At 43.9% G+C, this 17,594-nt stretch overlaps 1 protein-coding gene across 1 annotated transcript in view; it reads right to left on the bottom strand.

The window, feature by feature from the left end:
• Window positions 1-17,594, bottom strand: part of LOC121577924 (semaphorin-3D-like) — a 116,938-nt gene that overhangs the window by 71,872 nt on the left and 27,472 nt on the right. Inside the window, exon 2 of the mRNA XM_041891909.2 lies at window positions 5,843-6,066. Coding sequence (XP_041747843.2) covers window positions 5,843-5,996 — 154 coding nt within the window. The 5' untranslated portion in view covers window positions 5,997-6,066. The remainder of the gene's footprint in view (window positions 1-5,842; window positions 6,067-17,594) is intronic.

The raw sequence follows: 17,594 nt of genomic DNA, 5'->3' as shown, positions 1-17,594 counted from the left end.
GTGCAACATGTTGCATTTATATATTTTTTGGGGATCTCCAACTTCACGCATATGAACATGACGAGACTGACATCTTCTCTGATCCAGGCGAATTAATTTATCAGGATGGCTTCACCTCGGGCCTAAGAACAGCCCTTATTCAAGAGTTATTACACGATCATCCCCGGGTTCTCATGCCTTATTGCTGAAATAATCATCTAGTTTAAAGGGATAGTTTGGGATATTGGCAGTGAATGAACGACAAATGGTGACTGGGGAAGTAGATAAAGGGCTTCATTGCCAAAATCTTGAATTATCCCTTTAATGATCACATGACCGGACAAGGAAAACTCTTGTCCCATCTGAAGTCATTGATAGTCATTGATAGTCATATATAGTCATATGTAGTCATTGATAACCCGGCCACCCCTCAGAGCCTGGTTCCTCTCTAGGGTTCTTCCTAGGTTCCTGCCTTTCTAGGGAGTGTTTTCCTAGCCACCGTGCTTCTACATCTGCATTGCTTGCTGTTTGGGGTTTTAGGCTGGGTTTCTGTATAAGCACTTTGTGACATCTGCTGATGTAAAAAGGGCTTTATAAATACATTTGATTTGATTTGATTGATAGTCATACATGTATATAGTAATAGTCATACAGTACCAGTCAAAAGTTTGGACACACCTACTCATTCAAGGGTTTTTCTTTATTTATACTATTTTCTACATTGTAGAATAATAGTGAAGACATCAAAACTATGAAATAACACATATGGAATCATGTAGTAACCAAAAAAGTGTTAAACAAATCAAAATATATTTGAGATTTGAGATTAATCAAATAGCCACCCTTTGCCTTGATGACAGCTTTGCACACTCTTGGCATTCTCTCAACCAGCTTCACCTGGAATGCTTTTCCAACAGTCTTGAAGGAGTTCCCACATATGCTGAGCACTTGCTGGCTGCTTTTCCTTCACTCTGCCGTCCGACTCATCCCAAACCATCTCAATTGGGTTGAGGTCGGGGGATTGTGCAGGCCAGGTCATCTGATGCAGCACTCCATCACTCTCCTTCTTGGTAAAATAGCCCTTACACAGCCTGGAGTTGTGTTGAGTCATTGTCCTGTTGAAAAACAAATGATAGTCCCACTAAGCCCAAACCAGATGGGATGGCGTATCGCTACATAATGCTGTGGTAGCCATGCTGGTTAAGTGTGCCTTGAATTCTAAATAAATCACAGACAGTGTCACCAGCAAAGCACCCACACACCATAACACCTCCTCCTCCATGCTTTACGGTGGGAAATACACATGCAGAGATCATCCGTTCACCCACACCGCATCTCACAAAGACAAGGCGGTTGGAATTCTCCAATTTGGACTCCAGACCAAAGGACAAATTTCCACCGGTCTAATGTCCATTGCTCGTGTTTCTTGGCCCAAGCAAGTCTCTTCTTCTTATTGGTGTCCTTTAGTAGTGGTTTCTTTGAAGCAATTCGACCATGAAGGCCTGATTCACACAGTCTCCTCTGAACAGTTGATGTTGAGATGTGTCTGTTATTTGAACTCTGTGAAGCATTTATTTGGGCTGCAATTTCTGAGGCTGGTAACTCTAATGAACGTATCCTCTGCAGCAGAGGTAACTCTGGGTCTTCCATTCCTGTGGCGGTCCTCATGAAAGCCTGTTTCATCATAGCGCTTGATGGTTTTTGCGAGCCTGTTTCAGAGCGCACACTGGATGCTCTGGCCGAGGAGTAGTGTTGATCCGAGCGTTCTGGCCTCACAACGGCAGTCAAGCACCCAAGCTAACTGGCTAACGTTGGCTAGCTTGCTAGCTACTTCTAGACATAAATGACAGAACACCTCACTCTGACTATTTTACTTGCCCTAGAAGAGTTGGTTAGGCTGTTTTCAAGTAATCCAGAGCGTTGGTGACTGTAACTGTGCCGCTGGCAACAATTTAATTACGTTTTTTTCCGATGTTTACTGACACCGGTCATATTCAACATTCGAAATCGGACTAGATAGCCAGAGTGAATTAACGAACGCGCCCTGAGTGTGCCAGAGTGCAGAATAACTGATGAATTTACGAACGCTCAATATGGCCGGTGTCAGTAAACGTTGGCAAAAAAGCGTAATTAAATAGTGTGCGCTCTGAACACTCCGAGAGTAGGTATCCCTGTTCTTCAACACAACAAAACCTCTGTTCCTCAAGGAGTGGGTATCCCTGTTCTTCAACACAACAGAACCTCTGGTCCTCAAGGAGTGGGTATCCCTGTTCCTCAACACCGCAGAACCTCTGGTCCTCAAGGAGTGGGTAGCCCTGTTCCTCAACACCGCAGAACCAGAAAAGTGATGGGTGGGGCTAAAGCTTAAGAGGGTGTGAACGATGCTGAACGGGTGTAGACAAAGAAGAGCTCTCCAGTAGGTACCAAAACATTCAAAGGCATTTTCTCAAAAGTGAGTTTACAAGTTGATCATCTTTCAAAGCAGAATTGCTTTCCCATTGTTCCCTTAAATGCAGTGTATGATATACCATTTTGTAGCTCTGTGTCTCTGCTTTTGTCCAATGTAAAAAACACAATTTCAAATTTTACTACATAAGACCCAATCAAGGCAGTCGGTCACATATAGTTATTGATAGTCATAGATAGTCACAGATAGTCATAGATAGTAATACATAGTCATTGACAGTCATATAAAGTCATCGATAGTCATCGGTAGTCATATATAGTCAGTGACAGTCATTGATAGTCATATATAGTAACACATGCCTGTAGGGCCAGGAGGTTTTCCTGACCCTGAACCTGACCATAACCCTGACCCTGACCAGAGTTATAAGCTATAACATCTCTGAGTATCTAGACCATAAAACCTTAAGAGAACCTGGCTGCTTACTGTCCCTCCAGCTACATGTAACTACAGTACAGCGAAACAACAACAGCTACATTCATTCACTTCCTTAAGCTAACTATAAAACCTGGATAGTCTGCCAGTCCCACAACAATAGCCACTAAAAAAAAACGATAAAATGCTGTGCTAACTTCAGTAAGCTAATGAGGACAAAGTAATTTACTGATGTGTGTGTTGGAGATCGCCATGGTGACAGAATTAGGAAAACAGGATTGCCTCTTACTGTGTCGGCCCTATGTGCTTTTCAGACATTACTTCACTGAGTTTAAACAATGTAATAATAACCCCCCCCACCCCTCACCCTGTACATCCCACCCTGCACATCCCACTCTGTACATCCTTTTCCCCTGACACACAATGGTATTATACATTAGCCCCAATCTATCAACAGAAAATTAGGAATCAGTCTGAATCAGTCCATATACAGTGGGGGAAAAAAGTATTTAGTCAGCCACCAATTGTGCAAGTTCTCCCACTTAAAAAGATAAGAGAGGCCTGTAATTTTCATCATAGGTACACGTCAACTATGACAGACAAAATGAGGAAAAAAAATCCAGAAAATCACATTGTAGGATTTTTTATGAATTTATTTGCAAATTATGGTGGAAAATAAGTATTTGGTCAATAACAAAAGTTTCTCAATACTTTGTTATATACCCTTTGTTGGCAATGACACAGGTCAAACGTTTTCTGTAAGTCTTCACAAGGTTTTCACACACTGTTGCTGGTATTTTGGCCCATTCCTCCATGCAGATCTCCTCTAGAGCAGTGATGTTTTGGGGCTGTCGCTGGGCAACACAGACTTTCAACTCCCTCCAAAGATTTTCTATGGGGTTGAGATCTGGAGACTGGCTAGGCCACTCCAGGACCTTGAAATGCTTCTTACGAAGCCACTCCTTCGTTGCCCGGGCGGTGTGTTTGGGATCATTGTCATGCTGAAAGACCCAGCCACGTTTCATCTTTAATGCCCTTGCTGATGGAAGGAGGTATTCACTCAAAATCTCACGATACATGGCCCCATTCATTCTTTCCTTTACACGGATCAGTCGTCCTGGTCCCTTTGCAGAAAAACAGCCCCAAAGCATGATGTTTCCACCCCCATGCTTCACAGTAGGTATGGTGTTCTTTGTATGCAACTCAGCATTCTTTGTCCTCCAAACACGACGAGTTGAGTTTTTACCAAAAAGTTCTATTTTGGTTTCATCTGACCATATGACATTCTCCCAATCCTCTTCTGGATCATCCAAATGCACTCTAGCAAACTTCAGACGGGCCTGGACATGTACTGGCTTAAGCAGGGGGACACGTCTGGCACAGCAGGATTTTAGTTCCTGGCGGCGTAGTGTGTTACTGATGGTAGGCTTTGTTACTTTGGTCCCAGCTCTCTGCAGGTCATTCACTAGGTCCCCCCGTGTGGTTCTGGGATTTTTGCTCACCGTTCTTGTGATCATTTTGACCCCACGGGGTGAGATCTTGCGTGGAGCCCCAGATCGAGGGAGATTATCAGTGGTCTTGTATGTCTTCCATTTCCTAATAATTGCTCCCACAGTTGATTTCTTCAAACCAAGCTGCTTACCTATTGCAGATTCAGTCTTCCCAGCCTGGTGCAGGTCTACAATTTTGTTTCTGGTGTCCTTTGACAGCTAGTTTGGTCTTGGCCATAGTGGAGTTTGGAGTATGACTGTTTGAGGTTGTGGACAGGTGTCTTTTATACTGATAACAAGTTAAAACAGGTGCCATTAATACAGGTAACGAGTGGAGGACAGAGGAGCCTCTTAAAGAAGAAGTTACAGGTCTGTGAGAGCCAGAAATCTTGCTTGTTTGTAGGTGACCAAATACTTATTTTCCACCATAATTTGCAAATAAATTCATAAAAAATCCTACAATGTGATTTTCTGGATTTTTTTTCTCAATTTGTCTGTCATAGTTGACGTGTACCTATGATGAAAATTACAGGCCTCTCTCATCTTTTTAAGTGGGAGAACTTGCACAATTGGTGGCTGACTAAATACTTTTTTCCCCCACTGTACCATAGTTAGAAGAAAAGGATGAAAACCAGCAGTGCTGTTGGGTTGAGGAACACGACTATCCACTCCTTGAGGACCAGAGGTTCTGTTGGGTTGAGGAACAGGACTATCCACTCCTTGAGGACCAGAGGTTCTGTTGGGTTGAGGAACAGGGTTATCCACTCCTTGAGGACCAGAGGTTCGGCGGTGTTGAGGAACAGGACTACCCACTCCTTGAGGACCAGAGGTTCTGTTGGGTTGAGGAACAGGGTTATCCACTCCTTGAAGACCAGAGGTTCGGTGGTGTTGAGGAACAGGACTACCCACTCCTTGAGGACCAGAGGTTCTGCGGTGTTGAGGAACAGGGCTACCCACTCCTTGAGGACCAGAGGTTCTGTGGTTTTGAGGAACAGGGCTACCCACTCCTTGAGGACCAGAGGTTCTGCAGTGTTGAGGAACTGGGCTACCCACTCCTTGAGGACCAGAGGTTCTGCAGTGTTGAGGAACAGGGCTACCCACTCCTTGAGGAACAGAGGTTATCTGGTGTTGAAGAACAGGGATACCTCCTTCTTGAGGAACAAAGATTCTGCCATGTTGAGGAACAGGGCTACCCACTCCTTGAGGACCAGAGGTACAGCGGTGTTGAGGAACAGGGATACCCACTCCTTGAGGACCAGAGGTTCTGTGGTGTTGAGGAACAGGGCTACCCACTCCTTGAGGACCAGAGGTTCTGCAGTTTTGAGGAACAGAGCTACCCACTCCTTGAGGACCAGAGGTTATGCAGTGTTGAGGAACAGGGCTACCCACTCCTTGAGGACCAGAGGTGCTCAGAGTAAAAAGGGGCAGAAATGAGATGCTGAGCTGCGTGTGAAATACGTAAGTCAGGCTGTAGCCCACCAGCACGAGAGTTAACCAGCCCTAAATTATAGTGGTGAATAATGGAGATGCCTACCTGTGTGTGAGAGCTGCAGGCGGGGTCCGCTCTGGCTCCAGGTTGCAGCGGTGGAGTCCGTAGAGGTGGTGTCTGATAGCAACAACAGCAGTTGGAGGAACACACCCAGCAGAACACAGGCCCTCCGTGGCCCCAGGATCCTCATCTTCATCATTTTAAAAAGTACAGGTGGTCGTCTCTGTTACATCACCCAGTGGATCGTCTCTGCAGTTTCTAATGCTGCTCTGTGAGAATGGGAAGAGGTAGACAAGCTGTCATGGAAAAAAATACTTTCAATTGAGTACAAGTAGGACTTCCTGACCAGGAAAATGTAGAGGTACAGCCCATACCCATGACCAGGAGTGTTTCCTGGATATGTCGCATGGGAAGGTAAAACTCCTCGCCCTAGTCATAACACAACATACAAAGGCCAGGTGACAAGCACATAAATCAATTAAAATTCATAAAGAAAATACAACCTGAAATGTAATGGGATACTCTTGTGAAATGAATTAAATATTGGACCATGACTTTGGTTGAAATTTACAGTGGCTGGCCAAGCACCAGACATACACCTGTGTAATTCTTTAAAATATGAAATATGTTCCTGAGAAAATAAGACCTTAAAAATATTCCTGAGAAAATGAAACATTTTTTTGGGGGGTCATAATTCATCATAATGCCTGGCTCATAACTTGCCTTGAGGTTTAAAGTTTAAGCAGGTGGGGAGAAACATTTGATGAGAGTCAAGTAGAGCAGGCTACACTATATATCTGGGAATATGAGTGTTTTTGTACAGTGTTTTTCCATTTATGGTCAGAATCTTTGTAGGGCGTCGTTTTAGACCGACAAGATATGATCAGACAAGCAAGAGACAGCCCACACCTTTCCCCTCTCCCTCTCGCTGTCTCTCGCTCTCTTTCTGTCTCTCTCGCTGTCTCTCTCTTGTTCTTTCTCGCTCTCTCCCTCTCTCTATTTCTCTCTCTTTCTCCTTCTGTCTCACTCTCTCTCTCACTCTCTTTCTGTCCCTCTCTTTCTCTCTCTGTCCACTCCCCTCTCTAAAACAAGCTGCATAGTATTTGGCTCAACAAGACAGAGTGTTGACGTGGATCCTTGTTTTTAAATAAAGACTAAAGTCAAGTGAACTCTTTACCCCCTGACTTTCAAGATCACTTGATCTAACAGAAGGAGGGCCACGCTTCACAGCCTATGTTCGGTGCACAGTTAAGTTTCCAAATATCTCCATCACGAAAGACAATGAATGAAGTACTCCCAAGTGCTTCAGCTGAGAGGCCAGATCATCAGAGCAGACAACACTATAGGAGACACGGTTTGATAAAGTGTTTAACGGTGTTTACACATCACACTGGAAAGAAACCTGATCTGGACTAAGAGGGCTTCTGCGCCCGTCGGTGTGGACAAACCAGCAGACCTGGGTTCAGGTAGGATTGGATTTCTTTCAAATACTTTAGAACATTTGATTGCGCTTGCCTGGAGCAGCTATCTCCTTCTCTACCTCCTTTACCACCTGACCTCAACAGATGTTTTATTTATTTATTTATTTAACCTTTATTTATCTTGGCAAGTCAGTTAAAAACAAATTATTATTTACAATGGACGGCCTACCCCGGCCAAACCCGGACGACGCTGGGCCAATTGTGCGCCGCCCTATGGGACTCCCATTCACGGCCGGATTGTGATACAGCCTGGAATCGAACCAGGGTCTGTAGTGGCGCCTCAAAGCACTGAGATGCAGTGTTCTGGAGCTGGGAGCCAGAGGGTGTGTGTTTCTTCTTCCCTGTTATGGAGGATATGCTGCCTTCGACCAAGGACAGCGAGCCCGGGGTTTCCGACGCACACAGTCATTGCCTACCATCTGGAATTTACTCCCACTGAGAGCATCTCCTTCCCACCATGCAGCTAGTCAGTTAGTTTCTGTTATATTAGTTTGTGTTATTCCTCCGGAGAACTGTACAAATGCTGTCCTCACAATCAGTATTGTACAGTCATTGACAAAGGCACCCACTGTGACTTCAGAGTAGTGTAGGCCCGCACGTCCTGATAAGTTGACTTGGCTGGAGAGAGAGAGAGGAGACTCGAGGCCATGGAGGTGGTCGAAGTAACACATTTAATACTGAATTCTTCTGGATACATGCATTTACATTCAATGTGCAAGATGCGAGAGCAAGTCACATTTTAGATGGCACAGGGCATAGTACAAAATGAATAGCAAAGCATTTCAGTCTACAGTTTGGTGATCAGAAACAGTGGCCCTAAGAAGCCAAACGGCTCAAAGGAAGAGCTTATATAGTCATTCTAAATTACATATACATGCATCGTTACAGATTGATACAAAACTGATACAACTCTCAATTGAACAAGGAGAACAGTGACCCCATTTGCTACTTTGGGTACAGAGATTGTTCAGCAGCTTCAGTCAGTTGAAGGTTGGATTGTCACGAGCTGAGGCCTCTCTGTCCTGTGATCTGAGAATGATGGAAAACACTTGTATACTCAAACCATTTTAAGTTGTGTGTGTGCAATTAAGCAGGTTACTCGTGATATGATTGTAAGCAAAGATCCCAGAAAGAGGGGAACTCCTGTTTTGAATGTTTTAATAGGTAATTTAAATCACTGGTATATTCCCCTCCTGGTTTCAGTAACTGCTGACACGAAAACACGCGAGGGGCCAAATTCTAAAAGCACTTTGAAAATGGGTCATGGGGCACAATCACTTTTTATTAATATTATTATGATCCTTTCCATCACTCTAAGCTGACACTCACACATGTTGCCAATGAGCAGCCATGGAATGTTATTTTGTTTCCCTCTCAGAAGAGATTAATTGCTGTGGTGACTTTTAGAGAGAAACTTCCCAGGTCACTCCCTGAGCAGTGCACCTGCACTCAGGACCACACTCTCAGAAAAATAGGTTCCATCTAGAACCTAACAGGGTTCTTTGGCTGTCCCCATAGGATAACCCTTTAAATAAAAAATGTTGGTTCCAAGTAGAACCCCTTTGAGTTCCATGTAGAACCCTCTGTGGAAAGGGTTTGACATGGAACCCAAAATAGTTCTACCTGGAACCAAAAAGAGTTCTACCTGGAACCAAAAAGAGTTCTACCTGGAACCAAAAAGGGTTCTCCTATGGTGACAGCTGAAAAATCCTTTTGGAACCTTTTTTTTCTAAGAGTGCACTGCAGTAAAACTAGTCAAAGTAATGAACTGAAGGCTCAAAGCCTTGGGTGCAGCCCACACCTCAGTGAGAGACAGGGAGAGTAAATCATGGAGGTATTAAGATGTTACCAAAGAGAGGCTGTAAAGCTGTCACCTCCTCCTTCCCCCTTTGCTCTGATGCTCTGCAATCACACCCATTTCTCTTCTCACAGCTCTGCTGGATAAATCAGCATCCCAGGAATGTAACATTTGGATTTTAGGAAGTTGGTCATGTGGCATGATAGATTTCTAGTTGTAAATATGAAGGAAAAAGATGAGTCTTGCCAGTAGGTGATGAGAGTTTGACTTAATTGGGTCACGATGAAATAACCTCAAGTGGGTTTGTAGTAAAATCCCAACAATAGCCAAGACAACCAACATAGGGAGCAACTGTTTTGACTTCCTGTTGGCTCCTATGCAACCTGCATACCATCTAATCTATCACTGCTCACTCTCACCCCAGGGGTCTGTCTATAGGCAGGGCCGGATTAATGCAGGGGTTTACCAGGGCTGAAGCCCCTAGGCCTAGGGGCGTGGGGGGCCCAAGAGGCAGCAAATACAATTTAAAAAATGTAATACAAATATATATATGGGGGCCCAGGTGGGTAACTGGGGGGCCCTGCCTTGATTGCGTAACTGATTAGTAAAACATGAAAATATTTTTTTTTTTAAAGTGCTAAATAAATACATGTGACGGGTCAATTGTGTGAGTCAGGGGCCCAAACCCGTAGTGGGCACAAGAGACAAAGAAATAAAATAAACCAAAATAACCTTTTTATTTGTGTATTATTATAATTTTGTATCCAACCAGAGAGCATCATTTTGCCACAGAGGATCAATAGTTTATAAAAAATAACTGCGGATTAAGTTTATTTTGGCAGTTATGCCTACCGTTGGGTAGGCCGCAGTTTGGGCAGCAAGCAGGCCAAATATAGGCTACAGCTTGTTATGTTGTGGCCATAGACATATCATCCATCGAAGGGTTTTGTAACCTTTTACAGTACCCTGGCAATTTGGCTGTTAAACTAATGGGTACACTAGCAATGGATGCCAGTCCTGACTTGAATGGGAACTGCCATCTATGGATTATATTAGCTTATTTTTTTCTTTAAGCAATGGCTTTTTTTCTGGCCACTCTTCCATAAGGCCCAGCTCTGTGGAGTGTACCACTTAAAGTGGTCCTATGGACAGATATTGAAAGTTGACCAAATATTTTGGTAGCCTCCAAACTGTGTTTTCCCACGATTGTATTTTGTAATATTGCAAAAGGCCTGTTTATTCCGCATGCTGTTTGGTCACTGACAGATTTGCCTCGCGTTCCTGACTGTAGGCTATACCTTGTGATTGGGCAATCTCCGTAGCCCACAGGGCAGACTGGGGAAAAGGCACAACCTGGCGCACGTGAGCGCCGTACAGGGCAGACCAAGGGACGGGGTATGGGTGGGGGGTGGCGAACTTGATGACGTCATGACGACTTGGGGGGCGATAAGTTCAAAACAACAATGACAAAAACTGTCTGTGTCCCTAATGGCACCCTAATGGCACCCCATTCCCTACATAGAGCCCTATGGGTCCTTGTCAAAAGTAGTGCACTACATAGGGAATGGGGTGCCATTTGGGACAGGCCCCCAGAGAGAACAGAGATTACTGGAGAAGACTGGCTTTAAGCAGCCAAGAAAGCTGCCCCCTCTGCCCCTTCAGCCCCACCATTCTGCCCAGACAAAGAGCTCAGGACATGGCAGGACACCTACAGGTGCAGCATCTTAATTCGAGGGGAAAACCCTGTCCCTCTCTCAATGAGCAGTGTCCCCATCCACATTTCCAAATCACTGACAGGTTTTAGAACAGAGCCTTGCCTATACTGTGCAGACCGATCTGGGTTCAAATAGTATTTGTTTTTCTTTCAAATACATCATTAGCCCAGCTTGATTGAGCTTCCCTGTCTGGTGGAATGGAACCAATGGAATAGAGATAGTTCCAAAAGAGCAAACCCCGCCCATACTGGCATTCCAGGCAGGCTCAATCAAGTATCTGAAAGAAAACATATACTATTTGAACCTAGCAGGGAGCTGACAGTGACAGTCTTTAGAATAGTGTCATTGAGTAATTCTCCTCTGCCTGACAGGCAGTGACAGGGGCAGACCAAAGAAATATAATTACTAGGAGGGACAAAACCCTTTCAGACCAGACTTGAATGCATGGAAATATCCATTCAGGCAGACACTGTCCAACCCTATCCTGTCTCTCGCTGGCAACATCCTAGCCTGGTCCAAGATCAGTTTGTGCTGTATAACAAACTCTTATGTATGACAACCATATACAGAACAAACAGATCTGGGACAAGATTAACAGTACATAAGAGATGCTTCAGTGCCGCTACCCTGGGCAGCTGCCAATCGCGCACCCTGGCATAGATTAACACAAAAACACCAGTGCCCAGGCCTGAATAACATTCTCTCTGGCAGCCATGGAACCCATTGAGGAGCTCGCCAACAACATAGCAAATAGCATACCAACTAAACTGGGGGACTTTCTAATGGGTTCATCTCAATTCAAATATGTTTTTCTTAAGGAATGTTAGTATCTACACCACCTACTGGTGGTTTTCTCATTCCAGATTCCACCACATTTACGGGTTGACTCATTTTCAGACAGTAACAGAGCAGTTACTAACATACAATTTAGTCATTGTAACTACAAGATTCTAGAATGCAGAAAACCACCAGTAGATTACAGCAGCTGTCTACAAACAATGGTTTAGGGCTGTGAGACTGACTGGTATGAAAAGGTTAAGTGTGTCAGAAGGGGGTTTTGGGTGATATTAAAGGCTAGTGAAGATGACTACTCCCACACCCCAGTGGTATTGACTCCTGGAATAACAGACTACACCTCTGTTGAAGCAACATGAACTATGACTCACAGAAAGAGAGATAGAGAGAGAGAGAGAGAGAGAGAGAGAGAGAGAGAGAGAGAGAGAGAGAGAGAGAGAGAGAGAGAGAGAGAGAGAAACAAGAGAGAGAGAGAGAGAGAGAGAGAGAGAGAGAGAGAGGGAGAGGTAGAACGAGACAGATAGATGGGGAGAGAGGGAGGGAGAGAGGGAGGTAGAGAGGGGGGAGGCACTACAGACAGTCAGGTTTAAAAGCCTTACTGAACTTCTCACTTTCAGAAGACCCAGGACTGGCCAAATGGGATTGCATGGTATTTCTAAGGAGTGTTAGAAGGCAGCTTTGTTGTATTTCAATAAACTAAAGGAAAGAGTCAAATCTTAGCTGTCGAGTTTAATGTCAAACACTTAAAATGGACAAAAGAAGACGACCTTCCTTTACTGCCACAACGATTGTAAAACAACAATTAGCATTTCCCACTGCAATTAATAGAATTTCACAAGGTTGTTAAGCTACCGGCGTCTTTCAGACGTTTACCACTTATAGGGCACCAAATTCCAGCTGATGTTGTTTTCTCCATTGACCATCTGCTGTTGTTTTCTCCATTGACCATCTGCTGTTGTTTTCTCCAGCCATTGACCATCTGCTGTTGTTTTCTCCAGCCATTGACCATCTGCTGTTGTTTTCTCTAGCCATTGACCATCTGCTGTTGTTTTCTCTAGCCATTGACCATCTGCTGTTGTTTTCTCCATTGACCATCTGCTGTTGTTTTCTCCATTGACCATCTGCTGTTGTTTTCTCTAGCCATTGACCATCTGCTGTTGTTTTCTCCATTGACCATCTGCTGTTGTTTTCTCCAGCCATTGACCATCTGCTGTTGTTTTCTCTAGCCATTGACCATCTGCTGTTGTTTTCTCTAGCCATTGACCATCTGCTGTTGTTTTCTCCATTGACCATGTGCTGTTGTTTTCTCCAGCCATTGACCATCTGCTGTTGTTTTCTCCATTGACCATCTGCTGTTGTTTTCGCCATTGACCATCTGCTGTTGTTTTCTCCAGCCATTGACCATCTGCTGTTGTTTTCTCTAGCCATTGACCATCTGCTGTTGTTTTCTCCATTGACCATGTGCCGTTGTTTTCTCCAGCCATTGACCATCTGCTGTTGTTTTCTCCATTGACCATCTGCTGTTGTTTTCGCCATTGACCATCTGCTGTTGTTTTCTCCAGCCAATGACCAGCTGCAGTTGTTTTCTCCAGCCAATGACCAGACAGCTACAACAAAAGGGAAAGGATGTGTTTCTCTCGGTCTGTCAATCACAACTGATTTGTTGGCTGAGGTTTGTGATTTGGCTGGTGTAGTGTAGCCTCCAGTCCAAACTATAAGAATGTCTAATATTTAGATTAGTTAGTGATGTGATAGTCTACAGTGGATTGCGAAAGTATTCACCCCCCTTGGCATTTTTCCTATTTTGTTGCCTTACAACCTGGAATTAAAATTGATTTTGTGCCACTGGGATTTTTGCCCATTCTTCAAGGCAAAACTGCTCCAGCTCCTTCAAGTTGGATGGGTTCCGCTGGTGTACAGCAATCTTTAAGTCATACCACAGATTCTCAATTGGATTGAGGTCTGGGCTTTGACTAGGCCATTCCAAGACATTTAAATGTTTCCCCTTAAACCACTTGAGTGTTGCTTTAGCAGTATGCTTATGGTCATTGTCCTGCTGGAAGGTGAACCTCCATCCCAGTCTCAAATATCTGGATGACTGAAACAGGTTTCCCTCAAGTATTTCCCTGAATTTAGCGCCATCCATCATTCCTTCAATTCTGACCAGTTTCCCAGTCCCTGCTGATGAAAAACATGGTGTTCTCGGGGTGATGAGAGGTGTTGGGTTTGCGCCAGACATTGCGTTTTCCTTGATGGCCAAAAAGCTCAATTTTAGTCTCATCTGACCAGAGTACCTTCTTCCATACGTTTGGGGAGTCTCCCACATGCCTATTGGCGAACACCAAACGTGTTTGCTTATTTTTTTCTTTAAGCAATGGCTTTTTTCTGGCCACTCTTCCGTAAAGCCCAGCTCTGTGGAGTGTACGGCTTAAAGTAGTCCTATGGACAGATACTCCAATCTCCGCTGTGGAGCTTTGCAGTTCCCTTCAGGGTTATCTTTGGGCTCTTTGTTGCCTCTCTGATTAATGCCCTCCTTGCCTTGTCCGTGAGTTTTGGTAGGCAGCCATCTCTTGGTAGGTTTGTTGAGGTGCCATATTCATTCAAAATTTTTATAACGGTGCTCCGTGGGATGATCAAAGTTTTGGATATTTTCTTATAACCCAATCCTGATCTGTACTTCTCCACAACTTTGTCCCTGACCTGTTTGGAGAGCTCCTTGGTCTTCATGGTGCCACTTGCTTGGTGGTGCCCTTTGCTTAGTGGTGTTGCAGACTCTGGGGCCTTTCAGAACAGGTGTATATACTGAGATCATGTGACACTTTATTGCACACAGGTGGACTTTTTAAACTAATTATGTGACTTCTGAAGGTAATTGGTTGCACCAGATCTTATTTAGGGGCTTCATAGCAAAGGGGGTGAATACATATGCACGCACCATTTTTCCGCTATTTATTTTTTCGAATTTTTTGAAACAAGTTATTATTTTCATTTCACTTCACCAATTTGGACTATTTTGTGTATGTCCATTACATGAAATCCAAATGAAAATCCATTTAAATTACAGGTTGAAATGCAACAAAATAGGATAAACGCCAAGGGGGATGAATACTTTTGCAAGGCACTGTATATATGTTAAGACTAGAGCCAAGAGCCAAACCCTCTTCAAACAAACATTATTCACAAGACATGAGAAAGTCATGTTTATCCTACATGGGATTGGTATTGTGTGAAATGATAAAGGTAGAAGATAAAGATACTCTAGCATATTTACAGTAATGTAAAGTACGAAACAACAAGCAGCATCTTCAAGTACGGAACAACAAGCAGCATCTTCAAGTACGGAACAACAAGCAGCATCTTCAAGTACGGAACAACAAGCAGCATCTTCAAGTACGGAACAACAAGCAGTATCTTTAAGTACGGAACAACAAGCAGCATCTTCAAGTACGGAACAACAAGCAGCATCTTCAAGTACGGAACAACAAGCAGCATCTTCAAGTACGGAACAACAAGCAGCATCTTCAAGTGCGGAACAACAAGCAGCATCTTCAAGTACGGTACAACAAGCAGCATCTTCAAGTACGGAACAACAAGCAGCATCTTCAAGTACGGAACAACAAGCAGCATCTTCAGGCGCGGAACAACAAGCAGCATCTTCAAGTGCGGAACAACAAGCAGCATCTTCAAGTACGGTACAACAAGCAGCATCTTCAAGTATGGAACAACATGCAGCATCTTCAAGTACGGAACAACAAGCAGCATCTTCAAGTACAGAACAACAAGCAGCATCTTCAAGTACGGAACAACAAGCAGCATCTTCAAGTACGGAACAACAAGCAGCATCTTCAAGTACAGAACAACAAGCAAAATCTTCAAGTACAGAACAACAAGCCGCATCTTCAAGTACAGAACAACAAGCAGCATCTTCAAGTAAGGAAACAACAAGCAGCATCTTCAAGTATGAAACAACAAGCAGCATCTTTAAGTACAGAACAACAAGCAGCATCTTTAAGTACGGAACAACAAGCAGCATCTTCAAGTACGGAACAACAAGCAGCATCTTCAAGTACGGAACAACAAGCAGCATCTTCAAGTATAGTACAACAAGCAGCATCTTCAAGTATGGAACAACTAGCAGCATCTTCAAGTATGGAACAACAAGCAGAATTTTCAAGTACGGAACAACTAGTAGCATCTTCAAGTACGGTAAAAAAAGCAGCATCTTCAAGTACAGAACAACAAGCAGCATCTTTAAGTATGGAACAACAAGCAGCATCTTCAAGTACGGAACAACAAGCAGCATCTTCAAGTACGGAACAACAAGCAACATCTTCAAGTACGGAACAACAAGCAGCATCTTCAAGTATGGAACAACAAGCAGCATCTTCAAGTACGGAACAACAAGCAGCATCTTCAAGTACGGAACAACAAGCAGCATCTTCAAGTACGGAACAACAAGCAGCATCTTCAAGTACGGAACAACAAGCAGCATCTTCAAGTACGGCACAACAAGCAGCATCTTCAAGTATGGAACAACAAGCAGCATCTTCAAGTATAGTACAACAAGCAGCATCTTCAAGTACGTACAACAAGCAGCATCTTCAAGTACGGAACAACAAGCAGCATCTTCAAGTACGGAACAACAAGCAGCATCTTCATCTCCTCATGCTGTTGTTTGGGACCAGCATCAAATCAAATCAAAGTTAATTCATTCGTCACATGCTTCATATACGTAAACGGTGCAATGAAATGCTTACTTGCGAGCTTCCTCAACATTGCAGTAAATAATAAATTAGCAGTAAAACTAGAGCATTCACAATACAAATACTACGTCAATAATAACAAAGTCTAAAAGGCAGAGACTCATGCTGAGTATTGGGTCTGATTGCACTGAGACAACCCCTTCTGCTTCACCACAGTGGCTTGTCAAGCACTTGTTTGCTCGAATCAGAGAACATATGGCATTGCACAAGTCATTCATATTTTCAAACAAATCTCCAATCAACGCCAGTGCGTGATTTCTGTGAATGTCTGGGTTACTGTTAGAATGTGGCCCTCTGGTCTTCTCTCACTGTGGTCAGAAACACAACCACCCAAGCTGTTGAACACACACACACACACAGAGAGAGAGAGAGCTCAACAAGCTCACCCCATCTAATTAAATTATTGCCAGTGAGAGTATTCTCAGTAGTTCATTTGGTTTCCCAGAGAGATTTGATCCCCTGAGAGAATTGATAAAGGACGTCTAATTTCTGCAATGAGGGAGACCCCACTGCATTTCTCCCATTACCTTCCATGCACTGCTTCTTACAGAAGCCCACTAGTAGCTACCCAGGAACCCCTGTCATTGTTCATTACTCAACACACTCTCTGTTTACGTCCCAAATGGCACCCTATTCCCTAGATAGTGCACTACTTTTGACCGGGACCCCAAAAGGCTCTGGTGAAAAGTAGTGCACTATAAAGGGGATTGGGGTGCCATTTGGGACGTAGGCGCTCTTTCTGAAGCTTGGTATCTTCCCAGAGCCATGTGGGAATCGTAAGACAACATGTAGTGTCCGTCTGTAGGGAGGCTGGGAAATGATGAGGGATAAGTCATCTATCAAGATGTCTGTCTAAACTGAACTGAGCTGCTGGAAGGCATAGTCACTCTAGAGATACAGGCTGTCTTCCAAATGGCACCCTATTCCCTACATAGTGCACTACGTTGGGCCCCGGCCAAAACTAGTGGACTATATAGGGAATAGGATGCCATTTTAGACACAACCACTGTGTATGAAGTGATGGAGTGTTACAGTGTGCTGCTGTAGTTTATAGGCATACTGACTACTGTAGTCTCTAGTCCTACTGACTACTGTAGTCTCTAGTCCTACTGACTACTGTAGTCTCTAGTCCTACCGACTACTGTAGTCTCTAATCCTACTGACTACTGTAGTTTCTAGTCCTACTGACTACTGTAGTTTCTAGTCCTACTGACTACTGTAGTTTCTAGTCCTACTGACTACTGT

This window comes from Coregonus clupeaformis, chromosome 12 (genome assembly GCF_020615455.1).
Source record: "Coregonus clupeaformis isolate EN_2021a chromosome 12, ASM2061545v1, whole genome shotgun sequence".
NCBI lineage: Eukaryota > Metazoa > Chordata > Actinopteri > Salmoniformes > Salmonidae > Coregonus > Coregonus clupeaformis.
This window is presented reverse-complemented; position numbering and strand designations above follow the sequence as displayed.